Here is a 27,417-nt window from a genome sequence, read left to right as displayed (position 1 = left end):
ACAATACAATAGACCACATGGTCTCAGAAACTACCGGGAAAGACAGCAAATGAGAGCAAATGAGATAAATCAGTGTGAGATTATTAAATTTAAGGGCTACGCCACTTTATGAGTTTGTAATTACTGTGTGACCTTTGCAAACATCTTTAAATCATAGGTTGTATTTATGTGGAAAAGGTTAAGATGATTTTAGTCGTTCTAATAAAACACAAAAGCATTCAGATGTTACCTCATCAGTGTTTTAGTAGACAAACAACATATCCTCGAATTTGCCTGTCAGCAGTCCACAGTCTTGGCTCCGTTATCATTCGTGAAGAGAGCCCGGCGCACGAGCTTTGCCAGAGGAATGTATGACTTTGGAGTACAAGCGAGCAATGAGTGCGCCATACCTGACTTTGTCTCAAACCACAAAGCTCTGCTGAATAGCTAAACACCACACAAGCATTGTAGCACCATTCCTCCGCCACGGTGACCCTCACTCAAATCTCCCTGTCTGAGAAACCCAACCACAAGCAGCTCAGGCTAAGATTTCAAAACCATGGAATTCCAGTGGCCAACACTAATATGGCCCTTTGACTCTGTAAGCCTTTATAGAGGAAAAAAGAAAAAAGCTCAACTCCAATTACTCAAAATTAGGATTCTTATAAACTGAGTATATCACCTCAGAGAGGAGGTGAAATTCCACCAACAACTCTAGTTTACACAGAAGATCTTACAATAGAGGCGACAGATAGATGTAAATAGTGGATTGCAAATGATAACACCAAGAAAACACCAGAGCATAGAGTTAATTTACAAGTGCTTATTACTAATCCTGATGCTGAAATTTGACATCAAGTTTAATTTACCACAGCACTGCTTTTTGGTTTGATGGAACTATTTGGGGGAAACAGGGCAGACTGGCTTCACTTTCACAGAAACTGATATAGAGAAGTTCACAAAGCACCTGGAAGCCCGGGAAAAAGCCGTTCCCATTTATTTCTGGCTCTTAGTGCATCTTACACCCAATGCACCTGCCACGTTTGTTAGATTTAATGAACAGCTGTTGTAAACATGATTACACGTAGATTATTTCACGTATTAGATCTTTAAATGCAATATTTCGATGCCAGATGAAAATCAGTAACAATTTTAACAACCTTTTAAATCTGCCTCAGCAGCAAACAGTTTCCTTTAGGAGGTGGACAGTAATATACAATCCCTAATATAAAGCTCTGCTAAAGACAAATCTAAATGAATTCATGTTGTTCTTGTAGCATTTGTGCAATTTGTCACAGAACATGTTGGCACCAAAAAGTGGCGCTCCCACCAAAACCTAGGGACACCCACGCTACATGCTACATCAGGGCAGTGCAAACGACAGTTCTCAGCAATATGCAGACATTCCTTCTACATGAATACGGAGACTTCAAGAGGCCCAGCAATGCATCTGTTGATCGGCATCAGACAGATGGCCAAAATACACTCTGACACTAAGAAAGTGTGACCTTTGTCCAACGACGAGCCATTTTACAAACAACTGTCTGGTGAGTCTTGATTTCTGCTGTGACACTTGAATGCTTAAGGTGAGAATTTAGCTTAAACAACATGAAAGCATTGATCCATTCTTGGTGGTGGTTCTCTGCACTTTTTAGCCTGTTAGTACCAACTGAACATGGTTTTAAATGCCACAGGCCACCTGGGTATTGTTGCTAACCATGTCGATCCCTTGTGTCCAAAGTGTACTCATCTTCTGTCTATAAAAACGAGTTTACAGTACTCACTCTACCTCCACAGTCACCAGATCTCAATCCAATAGAGCACCTTTGGGATGTAGTGAAACAGGAGGTTCGCATCATGTATGAGCAGCAAATATATCATGCCATAATTTCAATCACTCTGAGGAATGTTTCCAGCACCTTGTCTTTTTGGTGGAGATAATTATAAGATAAAATTAAAAACTAATAGCAATACTGTAGCATGAAGCAATTATGCCCTAAATGAACTCATGATTATTTGTTTGCTTCTGCCTTTAATCTCCGTGCTCCTATTTAATATCTATCAATAAAATAAAGAGAAATTTATAGATTAACCAGACAGCTCATTATTTCAGATGCTGTTTCACAAACACAGGACAAACAATAGTCACCAAGGTTCTGGCACAGAATGAATGCACTAATGATGAATACATATTATGTTTCACCGTGGTAGCTTCTTTTCTCTCATTGCTTCTTTAGACTCGTTACTTTTTGGGGGTTTTTACCGAATACAATTTCCTTGAACAGAAGTGCCGTCTCTGCTATGCTGTGACGCCAAGAAAGATTTTACACTGTGTGACGAAACCCTGGGAGAGAGCATCAAGGACGCGATGAGACAACTTCATTTATGGCCTGAACCAATCTAAGGTGCGTGTTCTGCCAGTCTCAGAGGGCAACACTGCATAACTATGACATCAGCCCATAAACTCTGGGAGGACAGACAGACAAGCACACCGGTGCTCACACGCAAACCAACACACATAAACAGCCAAACATTTTCTGGTCCGTTAAGATTTATGAGCCAGTGTGCGCCTGGACCGTCCAGGTTTATGTCACACACAATAATGATGAGATGTAAAAATGGTACGGACTCTTGGAACAATAGAATCATCAGGGAACAACACATCCAACTGTGGGCTGCAGAAAATATCAAAGCAGTGGCCACTGTGTAAAATACATGCGCAAGCTATGAGCTATGGTATGCAAGGAAATATCAGTACCGTGAGCCTACCATGTACTACTCCTTACTTCTTCTATAGCTTGTCCTCATCCCATCTTACTCCATTACTGCCTTCACAAGTTAAATTGCTTACCTGCTTCTAATTGTAAGGGCCTAGAGTGGACATTACACAGTTGCATTTATCTGGTATGTTGAATAGGAACTGGGACTAGATTTTATCAAAGAGAGAAAACAGTCTAGAAGTAGACACACGGGAACTGTTACTATATTTCATCAAGAATAAACCCAAGGGAGGCAGGAGTCAAGTATCTGAACTTCAAAACATTGGCAGCTGCTACATACAGACTAAAGAGGTAAAGCAAAACAACATATTCAAGGAAGATTCTAGAGGAAAAAGTCTTATGAGGTCTTTTAAACTTTGAGTCGTCTCTGTCTAGGCCAGGTGTTTGACCTGAGTCACTCATGTTTTTATGCTTCTTTTCACAGCTCAGCCCAGGTTGCCCCTGCTGTGATTTTCCCTCACTGGCAGAATTGTCTGCTTTCAAAATTCAATGTAACAAACATTTCATCTGTGCTCTAAACTGTTTGTCTTTTCTTCTCTTTCTGTTTGCTCCTTTGAGTTGGACTCTAATGTAGTCTCACTCTTTTGTTTCTACAGCCTTACAGTTAACATACCACTCTGGTCCGTCAACGCTTATTCAAGTGTACATTCATTCTATCAATAAGCATGGGCAGCCCTGCTAATTATGGAGTAAAATCATTAGCATAAGCTTGCATTAACATTTGAGCCATAAAATATACTCCTGCTTAGTTCAAGATTCACTTACATGTCAAAATACAGATGCACCGAGTCTATGTCCATGCGGAACATGTACACAGCGGTGCAGGCAAATAGTCACAATCAAACTTATAGCTACATGCTAATATGTTGCTAGTGTGAAGTATGTCAGGGAAAGTTGGGTATAATTCTTTGTGCCTCTTTGCAATAGCAGAGCACTTTATTTTCAACTAAGTGTGAGAAGATCTTGCAACTTACTGCAGCTTGAGGGAAAGTTTGATCATGTCTTTTGTAATAAAAATAATATTTTGCATTTGAAAGGTAATTTTGGGGGGGGTCCTGCGCATCTCTAGTCAAACCTGTCCAGGGCGTACCCCACTAGGATAAACTCCAGACAACGCCTCCAACCCTGAATGGGATAAGGAGTAAAGAATGGAGGTGGGTGAGTGAGTGGATGATAAAAGCTGTACATGACTCATACTGTCAGCTTAGCTACAAACTGCATTTAGGCAAAATTATATATAGGAAAATGCTAAACGTACTGCTGTTTGATTCACCAAAAATAGGCCGAGGTCAAAAGCAATAAGGTATGAGGAGACCTGGGAATAGTATGGGTGAAAAGACATAAGGGAAAAGGGGGTGAAGGGGGAAATATCAACAACTGTGACAGCTGTGTGGATATGGTAAGCTGAACCACAACAGGGAGGCTCCAGGGCAGGAATGCAGAACAGATCAGCCAGACCGGAGCGTGTGCTTAGGTTTGACATGGCGAGGCAGTGGCGAGCCACACCACACAGCAGCTGTCTAATCCCAAACTTCTGCCTTGATACTCCTGTTCTGAAAAGCACAGTCCGTTCTTTGAACTATTGACTTCTTATTTCTTCTAAACCTACTACAGATGCTCTCACTCTTCGGTGTCTGTCACTCGCTTGGATTAAACTGACATGCCACATGTCAGCCTCTGGCACAGGTCGTATCTCACGGTTACGATCTTGACAGGCAACACAATGCAGTCACAGATGAAAAGTATACAGAGCATTTCCTGTATACTTCTTGAGCTCCAGATGTCAAGACCTCAAAAACCAAGGAGTCTTACCTGCTACAGAGTTTGGCCTCGGCATCATGAGGGAAGCTGATGTCTGTGGCGGGTACGCAATGGGTCCCTCAGGTGAGTGACTCGGAGGGTGTGGTGGCCCTGGAGCACCCGCAGATATGTTAGGGTGCTGCTGGTCTGTCCTGGATGGGGTGTCTGCAGGTGTTGCTGTGGCACTGCTGGAGTCTTCTTCGGCCACAGGAGAGCAGGTGTCCGCCCGCACGCTCTGTGCCAGGCCATGGCGACCGCTGCCTCTTAGGCTGCCATCTTTACTCCACTCCAGGCTGGAGCCGCTGCGGTCATCATTCTCTGAAGAACTAGTGATGGTGGCTGAGAGCAGATTTAAATTTAAAAAAAAAAAAGAGAGAGAGAGAGAGAGAGAGAGAGAGAGAGAGAGAGAGAGAGAGAGAAGGGATTTTCAGCAAGTGAGGGAGGTGAAATGAGGGGAAGAGGCACAAGATATATCTGAGTAATGGTCTTTATGTGCGATGAACATTTATCCGTCTTAATCTCTAGTGAGACACCGAGCTGTAATGGAACTTTCAGCTTTGAGTGGCTTGGTGGTTTTGCTGATTGCCCTATCAACAGTTCTCAGAAGCTCATTTTATATTTACAGCGATCGTCTTCCTATACTCGTGAAACTCGGAAAGTAATATTGCACAGATTTATAGAACGTAATGTATTGTTATTGTTAAGAATCAGCGTTTGAATGATTTGGAATCATCCAGTGCAAACAGCAACTGCAACTGCAACAACTAGTCGGAGGGGGAAATGCAAAAGAGCAGGAATAACAATATAAAACAAAACATGGACATTTTTTTTACCCCTTCAGTTTAGACAGGTGTCTCTTCTAGAAGAAGAACTCCTTTAATCTCCCCTCGAGCCAACGCAGCGACCTACCACAATCTTAAAAGCTGAGGAATGGACTAACTCTCCATGATGACAGGCAGCTGGATACAGGAACATCAGCACTGTTAGTGGACTGGAGCTGGCCAGCCAGCTGGCCATGTTTGCATCACACACTACTAATCTGGATTTCATAATGGCGCAGCACGTTGCATCACCACTAATATTAATACAACAAACACATCTTGGACCCTGTGATTCCTGCGCTGGTTTCCTGGGCAAACATGAAGTCCTCTCATGGCAGCAGTCACGATAAACCCTGCTCGGACCACGGCATTAAAAGTCATCGTGATCTTTAGGAAGTTCTAGTTATTGCTTAACTGGCTAAACTGCAGGACCTTGCTAAGAAGAATATGTAATTATTTATTTAAGCTTAGTGAAAATTTGAATTTTTATTTTATAAACAACTACATGCAGTCAAGTCCAGGCCCCTCGTGAAGGACCTTCTGAGGGAGCTGTTTTGTAAATGTTAAGACATTGCAAAGTCTCACTAATTCCATCAAGGAGCTTTTAATGCAAAACAAAGCCAAATTAATGTGCTTCTGAAATCAGAGTCAAAGTGAAACTTCAAAGAACAGAGAACATTAATCACAGGCATCAGTCTGACTTGTGGACGCGCTGTGACTTTGTTCTTTCTTTTCCTTCCTGCACAATTTTATTAAGGAGTGTGGGTGGGATGTTGTAGACCAGTGGTACTTTACACCCCCTTCCCAAAAACACTCCACCCGCCCACTCAAGTACATAGCAGACTAGTATGCCATAGTCACCGATGTAACAATTTAATTTAACATCGCTCTGCTGCAGATACAGCTCAAGAATCTGCTGTTAGCAGTGAAGCAGCCAGTCAGTCACAGCTTCAAAGGATATCTATACACAGCTAATTAGACTCGAAAATTACATGCACATGGCATTTCATAGTTTGTAATGGGTGTACAATAAAGGGGTCGTAGAATTAGGGATCAAGAAAGGAAAACAAGCTGACCATAGTTATGGCACATGCTGCATTTCTGCAAAACTGTGTTCTGTCTGTTTCAAAGTTCAGGTGTTTGATAGTTGCTCATAACGTCTTCATTACTGACAGATTTTGATGCACAACTAGCGTTACTTTCTGCATGTCTGTGTGGGTCTGTGGGTTTGAGCAGCTAATGCACCCTCCCAGCAATCTGTCTGTGACCACAGCAAAGAGCTGAGAGAGACGGAGGCACCGATTTCCATTAAGAACTGGGTTTTATGCAGCATGACTTTACTTCATACCAGCTCGTTTCACTAACTTTCCTGAAACCTGCTTACTGAAGTTAACAACCACACTTGCAGAGATGGCATTCTCTCACAAAACTCATTTTGAGTTAACTAAAGTAACGTAATTGCGTGCAACTGACAGCAACACATTTGGCACCAGTGCACATCTTATCCTGGGTGGTGTCAAAGCTGCAAGCTGGAAGATACTATATCGCAGCTTACATAAATTATTCAGCACGTTCGCAATGATATTGCTTTGGGGGGCAGAATGACTGAAACATGGTAATCATTTATGTCAACTCTGGAGTATTGGAAATCCAAACTGTTGTGTTGGATCTTGCTTTGGCATGCATTACTTTCTCCTGCATAACTATAATTTTCATCAGCAAGTCTGATATTCTTATTAGTTCAAGAATATCAGACAAATATAAGGGCAAGGGAAAAGTTTAAAACTCTGGCACCTTGTCCTCTAGTCTAGCAGTGCAGTCAGGGAAGGAAAAAAAAAAAAAAAGGGGGGGGGGGGGGGGGGGGGGGGGAGTTCAACAGTGGATAAATACAGCATCATAAAGTTACAATTTGCTATTCATTCCTCACTCAGAATGGAATCCCAGCATTTTTATAGGCACTGGAGGCTTTGTGAGTAGAAACGGCAGCTGAATTAATGCATCAATAGACTATGCCATCTTCCCTGTCAGCTTGAGTAAATCCCCTGACGTCTTACAGGGCTATTACTACAGATACAGCGCAACGTCACACTGTGGCAACTGTCACCTTAACGCCGTCTCATACCGATACAGCTCTGTCTAAACCCAATGACGTACATGGTGAAGGATGAATATAATGTGACGCAGATGGTATTCGATCCCAAAAGGTTTCACACAACGAGTAGTGACTGACACTGCACAGGTGTGTTTTCTTTGTTCTAACTCATAGTGCAGATGAAGCAAGTCAGATTGCAAATTAAAATTAGAAGAGCTTCACAGGAAGTGATTAGTGATTATAAGCAATGCTGCAAAGAGGACTGGGTGTCCATGCTAAAGTGCAAACTAATAGACTACTAAGGAATCAGCAGAGCTGTTGGTATTATTAATGTTCTCATCAAACCCAGAAACCAGTACAGGCACTGGTAAGCTACAAGTGATAAATTGGAGGCTGGTGTTACATTTTTGTCATTGCTATGAGCTGTGCTACTAGTGCATCTCGCACCAAGCTGCTCAGTCATGCAGGACACATGGTTGAAAGGGTGAGGTGGGGACTAATTTGCACAGGTCCATGCAAACTAAATGAGGAGGCAATGGTGAGGCCATATTTCTGAGCTATGCACAAAAGAAATTATTTTCACTGAAAATTTCTTTTTTAGATTTATGTAATTTGGATTAAAAGAGATGATATGAAAAGTAACAGTTTAATCAAAGACCATTCATTTAAATGAAATTTAAGTGCCACCTACTTCCAACTGTGACCTGTGTATAGCTGCTAGATTATGAACAAAGACATTTTTTAAATGCATACAGCGCAACCCTGAACTTCTATAGACCTTACCCCAGAAGGAGTATTCAAATATCCTTCAAAGTCGACATTAAATGTTGTTTAATTTGTCAGATCCTTAGTACAAAGTACAAATGGACCGATCAACTGGCCAGGGATCGGAATCAGACGATATTCAACTTCTCGACATGGAGTAGTGACTGGCTGATCAGCTTCCAGTATGTCTGATTACAAGCCAGCTAGTTTCATATATGTGCACAGTGCCACAGACATATAGGCACACACACTCACAGACACACACTAACCTGTTGTTAGAGGCAAACCGCCTCACTGTGTTTCCAACATCAAACTCCACAGACCCTTAAATCACCCTCACCCAGCTGAACATTGAATATTTTAAAGAAGGTAAGGAAGAAGAAGATGTTGTTAATGTTAAAGCTATCCAGAGCTCATAGCCAGCCCCAAGCCAGCAGCCTTGGTATGAGTAAAGATCAACACAAAAGAAAAATTCCAGAGATGAGAAAAAAAAAAAAAAGAGAGAGAGAAAGGATCAGTGCCCTGTGATCTGGTGAAGTTCCTGACATTTGTTTTGGTATATGAATCTGTTGTACCTGCTTTATTTGTAAAGGTAAAATATGTCAGGCAGTGTGGATGCACAGCAACTCATTATTAGGCAATTCTTTGAACTTGTTTCCAATAGACACATCATGCTCATCTGATCTGATCTTCTTTTGCTTCCTTAAAAAACCAGTCATCTTTAATAACTACTTTGGTGTTACATCTTTAGCTGGCATACACATTTTGGAGCAACGTTATATTAATTTGCACATTAGTGCAGCCAGGCATCAGCGCAATACCACTTATGCAAACATTGCTTCACAGATCAGCATCAGGTCAAAACTCTACAGGCCACCTTTGAGGACCTGAGCTGTGTCAGTAGGTAGAAACGGCAAACACCCACAGGCAGCAGTCTTTTAAAAAGAAAGTTCACATTAAACTAACATGTTTTTTTGTTTTTTTTAAGAATTCAGTGAATCTTCTCAAACTAAACAATGAAAGAAACAAGTAATTCAATCAACTTAAACAAGATGTCACTGCTCCACGAGAAGGGGAAAAGTTAGCTGTGGTAATGCGACTGCAGGATAAACAGCACGAGGGGTTCTTTTCAAACAAGCAGCTTAGAAATGATTGACTGGATCTACTAATGGCGGGTTACCCGTTGTTCACTACTGAGCACAGACACATGGACATTCAGCATTTTCGCCACTGACAACACAAATAGCTAATCTAAAGTCTAAAAATACCAAGATGATAGAAAAATCAAAAATGCAAAAATGAGACTTACATTTTATTTGAATAAAATCTAATTAGTTTAAATAAACTGAACTATATTTCTAGATGACATGTATGGCGTGCATTGTTATTAAAAACTAAACCTTTTTCTTGTACCATAAAAGTTGCAATCTGAGAATAATGTGGGAGCTATTAAACAGGCTTTTCTTCCTCACCTATGATCCCACTGTCCTTGCTCTCTAGTGTGGAACTGGGGCTGGTGATGGTCCCACAGGGGCTGGAGCGGCTGAGTGGGGGACGGCTCGCGGTGCTGTTTAGGGTGGAACATGGGCTGTCAGTGCTGGGAGACGCCGTGCTGCTTGTTAGTGTGGAGCAGGGGCTGATGCCCTGGCTAGTCAGAGAGCACTGCGGAGAAGAGAGATGAAAAAAGGGGGTTAAGGTACACCAAGAATGTACTTTACTAATCAAATATGTCAATGGAGAATGAAGTCAGCTGGCAACAAGTTCACATTTTTTTGTAGCCCGAACAAGAAAAGACAAGGGGAAAAAAAAGCAACAAAAAATAATTTTCCAACCTTATTTGGAAGGAGTATTGAGAAAAACCACTGTCTACTTTGACCTGGATCATGTGAAAGCAATGCAAAAAATTCCTTTGCAAATAAACAAGCGCTTTACATGCGAGCATGACACACAAGCCGAAGGCCATAAGCACTATAAATGGAGCAAGGCTTAAAAATTACACACTCATATGTCTAGAGGAACCAAAATAAGTCTGAAGAGTATTTCACAAGGGAAGTAGTCTTTAGTTTGTGTGAACACAATAGACACCCTTTTTTTTTTTTTTTTTAAGGTCATCCAGCCTGTCTGACAACCATACAACAGCTAAATCTTTGTCTGAGATAACCGACAACCGTAGAAATCCAAATTAAAGCTGGTTTGTCCAGTTTCCCCATCTTCCTTTAACTGGATCCAAACACAATACAGTGTAGCTTATCATTGCCCCGATGAGATGCAAAGCAACACCTTCCAACAACTGATTATGACTTTGTAGGTTTTAAAGCAAGTTTTGCCCTAGTCTCACAACAAAATTACGAAAACTGAACTTTTCTCACCACAGGCCCATTTATTTAGCATACAAAAGCACTGACTTTACAATTGAAAACACACAAAAGATGGTCCCTAATACAGCTTAAGCCAAATCAGAGAAATAATTACATGCAGACATTTTATCATTCACTGCATGAATAAAACACTCCTACTGTTGTGAGAACTGCTCGAATTAAATAATAAAATTCAATTTGGTTTATTCCCCATGTAGAATAAACTAAACCCTTTTTTGGAGATGTATTTGTTGCCTGGGGGGGTGGCTTTCAGCCATAGTTGGTTTCACAAGCATAATAGACTGCTAGTAGACTGTTATACTACTCACAGTTATGTTACTGTTATGCTACTGCAAGTAGGTGCAAATAACATGTGCATTTCCCCAACTAGGGTTGTCACAATATTTATACACAACACAATTATTGTGGCCAAAAATATTTACTATAATAGAATTTTCCTGATATCTGTTGACAGCAGAATAATGCTATTGGTCAAATTCACAACTAACTCTTTATTTTCTGTCTTTTTGGCAAATTAATGACTTGGTAATGTAACCAGATCTATAAAAACCAGACAAAAAGAGCAGTCATTTATAATATCATATGTTTATCATTAACATGATATTAATATTTGGTTAACATCTGTACTGGTACAGCACAGCGTTTTTTATACATGTTCCTGCACTACTGAAAAATTTGGGTGTGGCAGACTGGCAACCCAAAAAAAACATTGTTGTCAAACATGAACAAGAGTTCACAAAAAAGTAAGCTCACCTATGCCTATCCAAGTGTGACTGATTCATTCTAGACCATAGGCTAGTGCAAAGGCAAGCTGATAGGGAAGAAGAATGGGATGAAGAATAGGGAGAATGACTGGCAGCGTGACTAATATCTTGAGGAATGCTAATATAACTATATAAAATTTTCTAAGTCAACTTCCAGTCTGCAGGCTGTGTCCCACCCAATAAACACAGTAAGTCTAACACCTGACTGACATTTAATTTTCTGTGAGGCAAAACTAAAAACTAACACAGTTAAAGGCACATTGTAAAACAGCAGTATGGTGGAAAAGACAATTGCTGACAGATGACAATAACGTGCTGCTCTTCACATGAACTCCGAGAACACAGATCTACATAGAGTCAGACCGCCCGTCTCCTCTTTTCACATCCCAACTACTGAACACAATTCATGAAATGCTTTCTAAGTCTTTGCATTCCTAGAATTGCTACTTCAGTGTCAAAAACGGTCCAAGGCACGAGATGAAAACCTAACGTGTTGGGTTCTGCTCTTCACACAGCCCAGCTTAATTAGTAAAGCCAAACAAACTGAGGCTCAGACCTAACACAACTCTATTTCTGTACCCGGACTCAGACACTCTTGTTACACACTCAAGAGCCCCTGGAATAGCACTCAAGTTACTGGGAGACTAGCATGCCGCGCTGAAAAGCATGCACAGGAATAAAATCACATGCAGCCAATTTTGAATAGGCAGTTACTTTTCTTCAGGACAGATTGAACAGTTCAAACAAAACAGTGTGACAGTTACCGTTGCTTGAGGTCCCAAGAAAACAAGTTCCAGAGGTGCCTCTTAAAACCCCGTCCATAACGAACACGAAAAAAATAAATAAATCAAGCTGCAAAAAAAAAAAAAAAAAAAAAAAAAAAAAGAGGAAAAGAAAAAAAAATCCATTCAAGTGAAACACTGTCACAACTAGCTTCTCCCCTTGTGCTTTCTCTCTGTCCTCTATCTCTCTGTGTGTGCTGCAGCGATGGCAGCAGCTGCTGTTGGTAGTGCGGTGGGGAGCTGGAGGGGAGGGAGAAAATGAAATACCTTCTTTTCATTCTTGTCGTCCATAGGTATGCGTGCCGTACCCGGGATCCCTTCTCCCAGTAAAAAGCCCAGTCTTGTCATCAGTTCCTGAGTGGCAGGGGAGGAGGAGCTTGGCTGTTTCTCCGCTTGCAGATCTACAGATATGGGGGAGAGAGAGAAAGAGAGAGAAAGAGAAAGAGAGAGAGAGAAATGCTTAACACTAGCAGGCAGATTCCCTCTCTACACTGGATGCCCCACACAAGGCCACGCTGCTGGCCCTGCCCTCCTCAACACTGCTCTGAAATGCTATGCTGCACTCTCCCAGCTGCTGCTGATGTGGTGCAGACCCAGAGAAGGTGAGGAAAGAGAGCAAGAGTGCGAGAAAGAGAGGAAAGAGAGAGTGAGCGTGTGCGGCCACGGCTGGTGTGTGAGTGTTCTAAAAGAAAGTGAATACATGTGAATATCCAGCATTGTAAGAAAGCAGAGACTGGGTGTGAGTGAGTGAGTGAGTGAGTGAGTACGCGCCCTACAACATGCCTCGAGCGCCAATTCCAGGGCTTTCGGGTTGTTTACAGCTCTCACTCATAGAGCCTCTGAATATCAATGAGTGGACCTCTGCTTCCTGCAACACAACTTGAACTGTCTGTGGTCTTCATTCTCAAGCCTTAAAATTACTTTAGATTGCAATTTCAAGCTTGGGATGCCATCAACAAGGAAGAGACAACTTGTAATCACCTTTCTGTTTACACAAACAGACCTTTTTTTTTTTTTTTACATATTAAACCAAAAACCAGGCAGATAAATAATAACAGTGTATGCAAAATACTGGGTTTATCGTCTAAAATCCATTGTGGATAGCAACTCAAATGTGGATGTTGCAATCTAGTGATGTCAAAAAGGCAAGCATACACTGATGATGGAGATGTCGGGAGAGAGAGTGAGAATGTCCGAGATACAAAAAGCTTATTATTCATCTCTCTGGCAGCACCTCTTTCTCCTCCTCTACTTCATTTTCTCCTTTACCTCCATTCTTCCGCAGCTATTAATAATGTTGACCGTAAATCTGATTAAATACAAACAAGTCCTGTGGCATAATGTGCTGCCAAGCCCGAGTCAAGTCAAAATCAGACCACCAGACAAACATCATTGGCATGCAAACAGCATACAAATGCCAATACACAGATAATGCATTACCTGTTAAAGTAAATAAATTGTCATAATAGCCAGTCTTGCAATCAAAAGGTCATACAGTTCTCCAACCTGGTGAAATTACTGGGTCATGCAACCCAAAATAAAACTGGAAAAAGGCCTAATCAGTGAAGTGTGGGGCTGGCAATAAACGCCCTAAATTCAATCTCTCTCTATCTCGTTTGAAGTTCAAGCACTGAGCCTTATAAACAGTCACACAATCCTGAAGTCATACCCACTACATACTTAACTAGAGGAACTCTTTACTGCTTAGTCGATCGATAGAAAAATAATCAGCTCCTTCAGTGAGAGTTCATTGTTTTCCTAAAAACTCAATGATGTCATGATCCTGCTTCAGCTCAGTGAAACAAAATAAGTTTCCTGAAGAAATGAACCCAAATTCTGCAAATTTGCGACAGTTTTCACTGTTCTTGACATGTTAAACAATTCACTTTTTTCTTTTTAAATCATCAGTAGATTAATCAATAATGTAAGTAATGACTACTTCTAATTCATTAGCTGGATTGGCTTTTTATCATTGAGAAGAGGCTAACCTTTTACTCCAGACATGCAAAGCGTGCCCAATTAAGGAAAATGCACAAACCGCGGCAACAGATCGAATACAGATCTAATAAACGTTCAAGTTTCTTGAATTTCCCTGGAAATGTAATCATAATTAAAATGCAAGCAGCTGGTGTTACTGTAACTACAAGAAGGATTTAGTCAAAGAACACCCCATGCCAGCAATTTATCAAAGGCTTCGGTACGAAACCGAATTAGCCCTTATGGCCTGGCACTTTAGTCGTGTGCCTGCCTCCTTCAGCCAAGAACAAAACGTGTTAAACAAGATATATATGCATCGCAAGTACTGCCAGACGAGTTCATACAGTATCCATAACTTTAGGCTGTGCAGAAGATTTATGTTACCCCCCTTGACACATCTGCCCACCGGGTTGTCTTTTTTTAAAGTGTATCTATCTTTTATGCATTTATTTAATTATATATTTATTTATTGGCACTGCCTTCAGGAGAAGTTGCTCTGTCCTTTAGAACTACTTTGAATTTAGAAAAACTTAAATATTCTACAAGCCTTAAAATAAATAAATAAATGAATATAAATAAAAATTCTCTTATCCCACAAGCCTACAAGTTCTATACTGAATAAATTCAAGCTTTTGTCCACATAGTAGCAGACAAGGAATGCTAACCTAATGCGTGCTGTACTCGCATCACCCCATCTCCATTGCAAATGCCATGAAGTGGGAACGCCATGCATTGAAAATCCATTGTTAATAGGGAATGTCACCCAGCTCATTTAAATGCTCGAGGGGAGCCTTTTACAATCGCTCAGGCAAAGACGCCGCTCAGTCCTGAATGCACATCGCAATGATTATATAAGTCAATTCTGAGCCTTCACCCAGCAATATTATCAAGTGTAAAGAAAATAACATACAAGATCATTTCCCACATCCACAATTCAACTTGATAACCCCACTCTGAACGGGTATCATCAATGCTGAGAGCCTGTTGTGGTCGAATCATTTCAAGCATGCATCCACATATTGTATGCGCTTCATCAACTTTTAGTAGATGGTTACAGATATTAATCATTTGGCAATAAAATGGTAATGGGTCTGGGGTCTTTAAAAGGGGGCACCTTGCATATCACACATTTATGGCTACTGTACATTAGCAGGCAGTGACAGGTTGTTGATTTTTTTATTATTAGCCTGTCAGAGTCTTGTCTTTTGCTTTTATAGTGGCTATCAACACAGATCCACAACAGCTAGGAATAAGATGCTACGAGACTAACAGCTTTACAGGTGCAAACCATGTGAGGCAACTAGAAACATGCCAGAGAAAACAACTGTGAAACATAGTTGAAATCTTCGCCTTCTGGAGATTAGTGGAACATTGTCTGGCTGCTGAAAAAAAAAAAAAAAGAGGCAAAACTGTATTTTTGTGAGCTCTGGCTTTAATGATGTAAGCTGTGGACTGCGAGAGATCCTCGGGTCAATTCCAGGAGGAGACACAAGTTCCTTTGTTTAAATACAAACCCTTATGGTAACCCCTTGCGATTAAGGTAGGAACCGAAAGTAGCTTCTTTTTGGAATCGATAGGATCTAATTAATTTCTCATAAAATCTGGTTTGATTTTTACTCATAATTACAGACATACATCTGTCAAACCAGCTTAATCAATCAGTCAGAGACTTAAACTTGAGGAAAAACTCATCAATTTAGTAACATGTAGGATCTCCCTGGGCAGCAACAACCTCCATCAGAAATTTCCAGATGAATAACGATGACCAATTTTGGATCATCGCTACCAACAAAAAATGGTTCAGTCTATCAATATATGCTGTCATTGATCAGCCGCCTTCAGGTCATGCAGCACTCATCTGTCTCATGGGATAAGGTCAAGACCCTGACTTTGTTATTGTAAAATATATATTTTTTCTAACCTTCTTGTTATTGATTTTCTTGTATGCTTAGGGTCACTGACTTGTTGCATAATCCAATATCTCCTACACTTCTCCCCCGACATTCTCCTGTATAATTTCCTCATACAATTTTAAATTTGTTGTTGCCGCAATCGCTCCAAAGGTTTCCTGCCCTGAAGTAGCAAAACAGCCCCAAACCAAAATGTTCTCTCCAGCATGCTTAACACTTCAGATGAGGTTTTGGTTGCTGGTGTGTAGAAACAAATCCAAATGAGATGTTTAGCATTGTTTTGGCCAAATATCTTGACTTTTGCCTCGTTCACGGCACATCATCCCTTTTTCTCTTGCTCTTTTTCCCGGCACTGTGAATGATTACTCTCGTGTATTTAATAGAGACATGAAAAGCACAGCTGTTAGAGTGCGTGTGTGCTTTTTAGTTTAGTGAGATTGTTTGTCCATAACTGTGAGATGAAGAACAGAGTACATGTTATGAGTGACCAACGCTGAAACTCCGGCAATTCCAAAGGGTTTACAAAGTTTTCTCGTAACCGCAATATAGTGCAGAAACTAATCCAGTTTGTTGACTCAGTTTTTCCTTCGCAACTTTTTCTTTTCCGTCATTGGATTAAATCGATCACCCGGCTCTTTATTACTTTGCCCTGACAAGACCACTCCATCACAGGTTCTTCAAAGCCACTTAAAACCACACGCCTCTGAGGACCAATCAGCAGCTCCAGAATGGCGCCGGGGTTGTTAAAGACCTGACATGAATACATCATAAGAGACAGAAAGACTGACATAATGATACGACATAGCACATACAAATAAAAACTTCACGGGCCAAATCAATAAAACCCCTTTTAACCCGTGGTCTCTCTGGAAAAATCAATACGCTGTGCCAAAAAATTGTTTACTTGCACAGCCAACTTCACCCACAGCTTGACACAAAACCTTCACTTTGCGAGCGCGTTTTAACATCGTCCATCATGTGCATGCATCTATGAATAAACATAAACATATCACATTTACTGCATTAATAAAGCTGAAGGTTTGCTGATTACACTAGCGTGTCAACAACTTCTAAATGGATTCTGGTTGAATGGCCTCTTTTACTCACTTTTCATTCTAAATACGAAACAGGAAATCCCCAGCTCCATTTCATTTTCATAGTTGTCATCACCACCTATTCATCATGCTCAACATTTTGTCAATTAACCATTGACAAAGTGACAGACGAATACATGGATACACGAAAAAATGTCAACGAATGTGACAGGCAGGCAAAAAACAAAAAACCCCAAAACAATTTGATGCAGCTCATGAAAAGAAAAAACGGCGGATGTGCTGTTTTGCCCTTACTTGCTCAACTATAAGCTACAGGGAAGTACTATCTGTTGCTGGGTGTCTTGCTGCAGGGCATCTCAGCTGTGCCACTGGTTTTTCTTCCTGATTTGTCAAGCCTGCTCATGGATGCAATGAGCCACCTTTCAGTTATAAACTACATTCTCCAATGGCTCTAACGTGACAGCAACTACAGCCTTACAGGACAGCCGTTTCCTTTAGCGTGATATACTCTAGAGCAGGGGTGGGCAATCCCAGGCCCCGAGGGCCGGTGTCCTGCAGGTTTTAGATCTCACCTTGGGTCAACACACCTGAATCACATGATTAGTTCGTTACCAGGCCTCTGGAGAACTTCAGGACATGGTGAGGAACTAATTTAGCCATTTAAATCAGCTGTGTTGGTTCAAGGACACATCTAAAACCTGCAGGGACACCGGCCCTCGAGGCCTGGAGTTGCCCACCCCTGCTCTAGAGTCTCAATGAGCTGACACTAAATAAATAAACCTGAAAGGAATGTTATTGGAGGCATAATAAGTACTTAAATAACCACTGTTACTACTGATTATTTCCCATTCATTTCACATGAAATAATAATAATAATGATAATGGTTTGGATTTATATAGCGCTTTTCAAGGCACCCAAAGCGCTTTACAATGCCACTATTCATTCACTCTCGCATTCACACACTAGTGGAGGTAAGCTACGGTTGTAGCCACAGCTGCCCTGGGGCAGACTGACAGAAGCAAGGCTGCCATATCGCGCCATCGGCCCCTCTGGCCAACACCAGTAAATATCTTTAACGTTCAGGTAGTGGACTGTTGTGACAGCTGTAGGATGCACTTAAATACTAGCTGAAGTTAATTAACATCTCCTGTTCAGTAACAATCCAGAATTCAGCTCATTTGAGTGTTACTGTAGTATCTGTAAAATAATGAGGAGAGGAAGAATGCAAAAACATGAAGTAATGTTATGAGATAATGAGAAACTGGTGGCACGGCACACCTGAGGAAACTGATCCCAGGCAGTAGTGAGAAATCTGACAACCGCTCCATTCTACTCTGACAGCAAGTGTAGAGCAAAATAACTCCTGGTTCACATCCTCTGTGACCCCTGCCAAAGGTTTTCAATTTGAGATACTTAAAATCCGTGAAACACAGACAATTTTTGCATCTCATTGTTAATTATGTCATGAAGCTTATTGAATTCACAAAGGACTTTTTACTGACTAGTTTAGAAGGTCAAAATGTGGTTTGGCAGATTCTCAAGGAAAACATACTGCTATGACTTAATTATTTAAATGCTTTCAGCAGCAGAGTTCTTCTGATTTCCGTGTCAAGTTGATATAATTAGAAGATAACTGGACTGTTGCTAGTCTTCTTTGCTATTTTCAAATGTTATGTATGGTCTTGTGTCGTGTTAATGCTCTTTTACTTGGTTTTGTTATTTGGGTACACCAGGTTAACCACACATGTATCCCAAATACATACTGAAGATGTACAAATATATAGACGAGTTATTCTTTTCTCCTCCTCCTTACAGAAATATGCCAACACGGCGCAATCAGACAGCATTATGACCACTGACAGGTGGAATGAATAACACAGATTACCTCTTCGTCGTGGTTAGTGGGTGGGCGATATCAGGGAGCAAGTGAACATTCTGTCGTCAAAGTTAATGTGTAAAAAGCAGGAAACATGGGCAAGCGTAAGGATTCGATTTGAGTTTAACAAGGGCCACATTGTGATCGCTAGAATGGGTCAGAGCATGTCCAAAACAGTGTTTGTGGATTGTTCATGGTCTGTAGTTGTCCCAGTGTGCAACGAGCATGTGAGCATCAGAAATAGACCATGGAGCAATTGAGGAAGGTGACCTAGTCTGAGGAATCAAGTCTTCTTTTACAGCAAGTGGATGACCATTTGCGCCATTTACCTGGGGAACACCTGGCACCAGGATGCACTATGGGAAGAAGGCGAGCCAAGAGAGGGAGACCACCCTTTCATGGAAATCATATTCCCTGATGGCTGTGGCCTCTTTCAGCAGGATAATGGACCCCCGCCACAAAGCAAAAATGCTTCAGGAATGGTTTGAGGAGCACAGCAAAGTTTAAAGTGTTAACTTGGCCTTTAAATTCCCCAGATCTCAATCCAATCGAGCATCTGTGGGATTTGCTGGACAAACAAGTCTGATCCATGGAGGCCAAACCTCGCAACTTAAAGTACTTAAAGGATCTTTTGCTAACATCTGAGTCCCAGATACCAAAGAACACCTTTGCAAAGTCCATCCCTCAGTGGTTTAGGCAGTAAAAGGGGGAGCAACACAGTGTTAGGCTGGTGGACATAATGTTATGTCTGATCGGTATAAATCAGTAATTGAAAGGTCAAATAAATGTGTTTTTAAAGATAAGTGCCAGAGTATCTATCAGGACACTTTTAATAATCACTAAGCTCTGCCAATTATAACTTAGGTGCAAAGGCAAGAAAAACCTTTGGAAAGAGGTAAACAAAATGATAATTAGCTACTTTGTTTCAGAGTGCTATAATATTCCAATAATGAGATCCTAGAAGAGTGAAACAATTTGCAGACCTCGGCAACACCCTAATAATCCCACATTACAGGAGTAGTCTAACCCTAGGGTGACAAATGTGCTTTAAAAAAAAACAAAAACAACAACAACTTTAAAACATAACAAATAATTAGAGCAGGAACCAATTATTCACATTCAATTATCATTTTACACACACACACACACACACACACACACACACCTCAAACACGCACATTTTATTTATTCCATCAACTCTACGGTACTTTAAGGGAGAATTTAAAAAGGCTTTGGGGTAATCCAGTGGATGGGACCTCTTCACACTACATTACACTACAGTCCTAATTGGAAGTCTGTATATACAAAGAAAATAAAAAGCTATTAGGAGAGTCCAAGTTCTAACTTTTCTAACAAGGCTATAGAGTGCCTAGATGTAAAATAGTTGGTGAGATGGAATAAAACTGGCTGTAATATAGCAAATATCCAGTAATTTCACACTGGCTCTAATATCACATCCACAAATGATGACTGTAGTCAGTCAGGAACATTACTCTCAAGACCGTTATTAACTCTTCTCGACTTTATTAACCTAGTTTATTAATTAGTACCACCTAGACCTCAGTTTATGATTTTATGTACGAAAGGGGGGCCACACTAGGTCTCCAGTCATATGACAGCTGACATTTTTGTCAGTTACACGTTAGGGCAAATAGTTTTATTTATCTAAATGGAAGGCAGATAATAAGTAAAATAGCTAGCCGAAGAAAACCCTCCCTGTTCTAGGTAAAGCATCAGATTTGTCCTTTACTTTTTACGCTACCCTGGAGTTATGGAAAACCAGGGATGTAGCTGGAACCACTTTGTTATTCCGGTAACTGTACAGCAAATGGAGGCAAAAACAAAACAACATCGTTATCTGCTGCCGGAGGAAGTTTATGAGCAGGTGTGAAATAGCAGCCGTGTGGTTCCCTGATAGAAGAATGAAGACTGAAGGAGGAGGAGGAGAAGCAGAGGAATTTGGGGGGGGAGGAATCAGTAGAACAGACTGGATCTGCGGCGCTGCCTTAGCTCACTCGCTGCCAAGAAAACAATCCAGCCGGTGCTCATTAGCAGCTGGAGTTTCATTACCACAACAGTGGAGCCCGTTTAATGAACCCTCAATGAGAACATGCATCCTGCTTCCCCATTTGAGTTCAGGAGTACAAGGTGACGTGCCCCCCTGAAGCAAGTTGAGCGGTCTTATTGCACATTCCAGAGTTAGAATCCGCTGCAGGCACAGATGGAGCATCCAGCGAGACATTACATGAGGTCAAGACTATAGATAACAGCGTATCTGGGGCGGGAGACGGCATAGAGGTAGTAATCATAGTGTGACTGGCATCTCAGCTGGACACCATACGCCAGCTGTTATTAATGTTGCTGCAATGGCAGATACAGATGGCATTTCATTAACTATTAGACCAACAGAGCTGAAGCTTCCTCACGTGGCGATTCAGCCCCTTGGGCCAAAGAGATTGTGCTGTAAAGATCCTGCAGAGATGAGCAGACCACCCTAATCAAGCTTTACGATTTACTGCAGGAAAAATAAAAACTAAAAATACGGTGAAAAGGTGATTTTAATCAAAAAGCTAAAGAGTGAATGAACAATTAACATGATCGGCTACAGAAAGGCGCAGAACCATCAGTCTGTGCCAGCCAAAACAAAAATCACATCGCATTAATTTCTGCTGCCTCAAAGTTACTATTCTCCTGAAGAGCAAATTATGAACAAAGACAGGCTGACTATCATTATGAACTGGGAACAATTGGCCATGATTATACAATTTCACGAGCGTATTCATAATTGATTAAATTTAGCCACTGCATAAGCTGGGATTTGCTGGTTTAGTAATAATAGAGTGCAAAGAGCACCACAAAGGGTGACACAGCCTCCAGAAAGTGTTAACAAATGAGTAACACACACAGTGCAGATGAAATGAGACTAAGATTACTACTGTTTTATTTTAAAATGGAGCAAACTTAATATTATAGCCAGATGGTTTAGGAGGTGCAAATTCACATAATTCTTAGCCAAATAAGTCTGGCCATTGTTTTAACACTGACAAGATAATAAATACATGAACAGACAGGTGTTAAGTGTTCGGACACTGGTCTTACTGGAGCTGTAAAATGAGGGATTTGAAGAGAGACATAATTGTAGGAGAGGACAGGACCTGCGGTTCAGTCTTGACTGACGGAGACAGAGACGGGACTCCGAGAGCACAGCTGAAACAATTCTGTCAACCAGACTGTTGGCTGCCTGTTGCAAACACACTCAAGCATGCAAACACACACATACATAAACAAAGACAAAGGCAACTGCGGACACTCGGGCAAAATAAAAATACCCTCTGCAGTTACACGCAGGCACAAGAAACATAACCCTTTCTCAAAGACAGTGCCATGCGAGATGACTCCTGAGTAGGTCAAAAGCATGTTTCCTTTCTTAGCCTGCAGCCCATCCTGCTCAGCCACAATGCAGAGCATGAAAAATGACAACGCTTTGAGCCCGACCCAAAAGACGAACAAGTGAAGTAACCATGCAACACAGGGACAAAACTCACGCTGCATTAAAAACTGTCAAAAGAAAATTACATTAAACTTTCTTGAAAATCAGCCTCAGCAGCACTAAAGACTTGTCTCCGTCTACAGATGTGGACGTGGTTCTGGACACTCAGGACAGGCGTCCTTCAGTAAAAGCCCCTCTTCAGAGCCCCCACTTTATTTGTGCCGTAAATGACACACAGTCTTCATCCTGCAAAACTCCATTATTCCAGCAGTCTCTCAACAATGTGATGCTGACCTTGTTATTAAAGCAGTGAAGTTGTCTCATCCTGCTTCAACAGTTTACTCTGTCTGAAGTAGAGGACAACACAAGCTGAAAGATGCTCTGTTTTTTTTTAAAAAAAAGCAATAGTGGGTAATGTCCTTGTCACATGTGACCCATGGTGCATATGCATGATTCTGTCCACATGGGAGAAAGTATTCAAAAGACTGTAAGTGGGCCTCACTCTGCTGCATCTGGGCTATCAGAATTAGCCACCATTAGTGCCTGATTATGCACGATTAGGTGATGAGCTGTTATATTCTTATAATTTCTCAGCTATAACATTTTTTAACCTGCCAACTACGGCTGCGAGAAGAACCCGATGGAAAGTTTCTTCTTTCCTATCAGCTGATTGTCTGCAGTATTTACTGAATAATTGTGCGCAGAACAAATAAAGGGAAGAAGTAAGTAGGTGTCTGACCTTAAAACGGACTGGTTATTTCTTCAGCTGAAAAACATGTATATTAAAAAAAAAAAAAAAAAAAAAAAAAAAGAAAATCACTCTCAGAGAACAGAATAAGACAGAAATGCCTTAAATGCCTGGGAGCTTTTATACCAACAGTTGTATGTGGTGCAATAAAAATAAACTACATACGACTGGGCAGTGTCCTAGAAGCAGTCATTTCTAATTTGTCAGAAACTGACCAGATCTCTATCACTGGGAGCAGACCCAAAAAATAACATAATGCAAAATTTAGTTAAATTATCGGATAGTTGTAACTCATTTCTTGCAGTAAAATGATTCTATACATGTATATCTAGTAGCAAAAAGATAGTTTGGAGGCCTGCACATGTACATCTGCCACATGCATGAGATAACAGCTTCAGTACAGAAAGCCCTATCACAGTTTTTCATCTGTTACTGCATCACAGATGTTTTTTTAATGGTTAAAATGTGTATTTTTGTCATTAATATGCATTTCAATTAAATTTAAATCAAAACCGGGTCCTAAAAAACAACAAACTCTTGAAAGTCTTCAACCCATTATTCAGTACTTGTATTGAGTATATTTTCTGTGCTGCAGAAAACAACTACATTTTTTTAATGTTAATGGGCTTATTCCCTAAGTGTCAAATGCTTACCAGGGTGTATATAATATACAGACAACTTAAAAAAAATAAGGCTTTAAAAAGTTCAGCATATTTCTGATTCATTTTAAGACAGCAGAGCAATATCAGTTTTACAACTACGCAAATGAATCCCATCTCTCTTTCTTTTTGCCACAGACATATTTTTTAATACTACTTTATTCTAAATTGTTAGAGGACAAAGTGAGCGGTCCCTTAGCATTTGAGTTAAACTTGAACCATACAGCATAAGCAGAGAACCGCAGGTTTAAAGCCAATAAACAAAATGCCCAACTTCCTTATCTAATCCTAGCATTATGCTATAGTTTCACTCCACAAGCATCACATCCACTTCTGAGAGAACTCTATTACGAGATATTACAAACACATTAAAGCTCAGCATCTGGAATGAGGGGCAACCTCTGGAGCTGAAAAGCTGTGGAAGAGAAAGAAAGTGTAGTTCCTCCAGCACTGCTTCAAATGAGAGTCAATTCCTATAGACCCCATTTCTTTACACCAAAACAGTTTTGTCCTCTGTGGATGACTTTGATAAGTTCAAGAACTGCAAGAACACGTCCATCTTTAATACTGTTTATGGTTTGGAAGCATCAAAAGGTTCATCTCGTCTCATTGATGTGTCGAAAGGATGTACTTTGAGTCTCTGGTGCCCGCTTCTGGCATTCATACCTTCCTCAGCTCTTGCCCCTGCCACTAACAGGAACACCCAATCTAATCTGATGCTGCCACCTTCATGCTTAACCACACGGAAGGTATTTGTCTGCTGATGAACAGTGCCCGATGGGGTGTTGATTGTGGATTATGTTCGGCAGGCAGTGCTCAGAGTTCTCCGTAACGATTTCAGTGTCTGTTTTGTCAGACAGGAGAATCTTTCTCCTCATGCTCTCAGAGTCTTTTAAATGCCATTTGACAAGCTCCAAATAGGCTGTCATGCCTTTGCTCAAAGTGCAGCTGCTCTACAATAAAGGCCTGATTGATGAACTGCGGCTAAGACGGTCATCCTTTCCCCCCTCGATCTCTGCAGAGGACTGCTGAAGCTCTGTGGGTTTTGCCAAATGACCTGAAGAAGACCCTTCACGCTCAGTGTCCAAGACTGGTGGGAGAGCCCGTTCAAGGAAGCATCCAGATGGCGCCAAACTTCGTCCTTTTTAAAACATATTGAGATTCACTGCGCTCCTGGAAACATGCAGATCTCTGGAAGCAGTTTTCTCACAGTGGTCCACAGACATACTTAGACTTTATTAAAGGTTTTTGTTCTTGCATGAACTGAAGTGTGGGATGTTCATATACACATGTGCATCTTTAAGCTGTGGCCAGGAAATCTACAGCCAAGATCTAAACACACTTATGAATAACTGAAGAAAAAAGGATGGACATGACCATAATCTTGACAATCACAACAAAGGGCCTTAATGCTTTTATGAAAAATCGATTTTACTGTTTAATTTTTTATGTTACTGAATGGTTATTAAGAAGAAAAAGGCCAACTTCCACATCTACAACATAAAGTGTGCTAAAATAAATGTCATATTATTCTCCCATGAAACTGAAGACGAGTCCATACTAAACACACAAGTCCTTTCTGTAATCTGAAGTAGTTTCACATCACCTCCCCTTGAGCATTTTTTTTTCACTGCATCATTAAGCAATGAAGAGGGAAGAGGGTAAGATTAGATAAGGAGGCGTGGGGAATAGTGGAAAGGTGTTGAGAAAAGTAATAGGGTGTTGATTATGGAACTGCATTTGCATTTGTGCTCAAAAACATTGGTTTAGGACTTATCCAGTAATATATTTCTGCTCAGTCACACAAGCAAGGACTCTCTTTTGTAATTAGTAAATAAAAGTAACGGTACGGAAACTGACGAGGTCATATTTATTTACTGTCTGCTATCTGCTGGTAGCCTACTCTGAGCTCTATGTTAGTTGAACGTCAGACACACCCTCGTGCCTTAGTATGCGACAGTCAGCTGTGCCGAGTTACTAAATTCTATGTACGTTGTGTGAGCCATGCATAACAATAGAGCGCTCTTTGTGCATTGCCTTTTGCTAAAGATTACACATCTTACATCTCCACTTAAGCCTATGGGAGGAATTTGAGCCCAGTCTTCTCTACTGGAAATCTAAACCGAGCACTTAGGGGAACATTACCCCTAAACACAAACACAACGCCCAACAAAAGTGAGAATAGGCAGTAATAACGCTGAAAGCACATCTCACAAACATGTGGAAGCACAAGAATTTTCATGTATAGTTCCTGAGAAACGAAAGCCCCTGTCCCCATTATACCCCGAAATCCGCAAATCCAGCGCTTTGCTCAGACAATATGTCCCCACAAACTGGAAAACTGACTCCTCTGTAATCTAAACACACAGTTTAGAATAAACACGGCACTACCGAGTGTTTGCACGGGGCTCACATGTACTGTGTACTTAAACTGAGTCATCAGTAACTGATGCTACCCTTAAATAACAAAGCCCTGCTCTTAAAAGCCACTGACAACAATGAGGACCCCAGGCAATGACATGCATAATTTTCTCTTACGGCAGTTTTTAAGTGCACTTTTCCCCTCAACCCCAGCAAAAACAGCCATTTAGAAAATTTGCAAAAGTAAAACTCACCATTGTGGGACGACTCCTTGTTATCGGTCGCTTTCCTCCGAGCTGACACGATGGCATCAGAAGGCACGCGAGGGCTCTCTACATATTTGGGCTTCCTAACTGGACCTGCCAGCACGAACAGAAGATACAGGGAGAATGAGAGAGTGAGAGAGCGCGTGCATCCGACAGAGACAGAGAGAGAGGGGGAAAGAAATGCAAAAGAGACCGAGGGAAAACAGAGAGAGAGTTCTCACAGGATTAATATGTTCCAGATGGCACTGGAGATGAGAGGTAGTGGTGTCTTAGTTGGACAGGCTTAGCTGCACTCCGTAGCTTACATAAAACTCACTCACACACTCTCAGACAGCTCCCTGCGTTGATAGCAGCTCTGGTCTGTCTGACAACTCAGAATGCTGTCTGCATTGCTGGAGACTCTCGGTAAAAAAGCGGCTAGCTGGCTCTGGGAATATAAACTACAGCAGGAAACCACAACAATTAGCCTCTAAGTGAACTAAAGATCCTTGCTCAAGCGCACACGTGCATTGTTGGAAATGCAAGAGAAGAAAATTGCCAAACAGACAAAGCATTCCCCCCCATTATTTTATCTGAAAGTGTGTCCTTCTATTGTGGCAACAATAGTTGCATCTTTTGGCTAGATTGACCGCAAAGTGTCCAACTCTGATGATGTATCTGGGACAATGGAACAGCCCGTAGAGGAACGTCATTGTGAGTACAAGGCGATGACTTTGGCTAGCTGCACTGTTCCCTGCACTCACACCATGACAGTACTCCGACCCCATTTCCCATAAAAGGTAGGACAATGTGTGAAATGCAAAGAACTAAATTATTAGAATATTTAATGTAACAATTTTAAATGTTGCACACCACTGGTATACCCATCCTCATAGATGCGCAGCTGCTTGTGCAACATTTATACTTTTGCACA

General features: G+C 41.1%; 1 protein-coding gene across 4 annotated transcripts in view; it reads right to left on the bottom strand.

The window, feature by feature from the left end:
• LOC120731169 (protein TANC1-like) overlaps positions 1-27,417 on the bottom strand; it is a 98,220-nt gene that overhangs the window by 24,428 nt on the left and 46,375 nt on the right. For 2 of the 4 annotated variants that reach the window (XM_040028048.1, XM_040028050.1), the window contains 4 exons: positions 26,493-26,597; positions 12,429-12,562; positions 9,710-9,899; positions 4,572-4,898 (listed from right to left, as the gene is read on the bottom strand). In XM_040028048.1, the coding sequence (XP_039883982.1) occupies positions 4,572-4,898; positions 9,710-9,899; positions 12,429-12,562; positions 26,493-26,597 (756 nt within the window). The remainder of the gene's footprint in view (positions 1-4,571; positions 4,899-9,709; positions 9,900-12,428; positions 12,563-26,492; positions 26,598-27,417) is intronic. The other 2 variants (XM_040028049.1, XM_040028051.1) reach the window with 2 other exon arrangements.

This window comes from Simochromis diagramma, unplaced genomic scaffold, assembly GCF_900408965.1.
Source record: "Simochromis diagramma unplaced genomic scaffold, fSimDia1.1 OVJJ01000343.1, whole genome shotgun sequence".
NCBI lineage: Eukaryota > Metazoa > Chordata > Actinopteri > Cichliformes > Cichlidae > Simochromis > Simochromis diagramma.
This window is presented reverse-complemented; position numbering and strand designations above follow the sequence as displayed.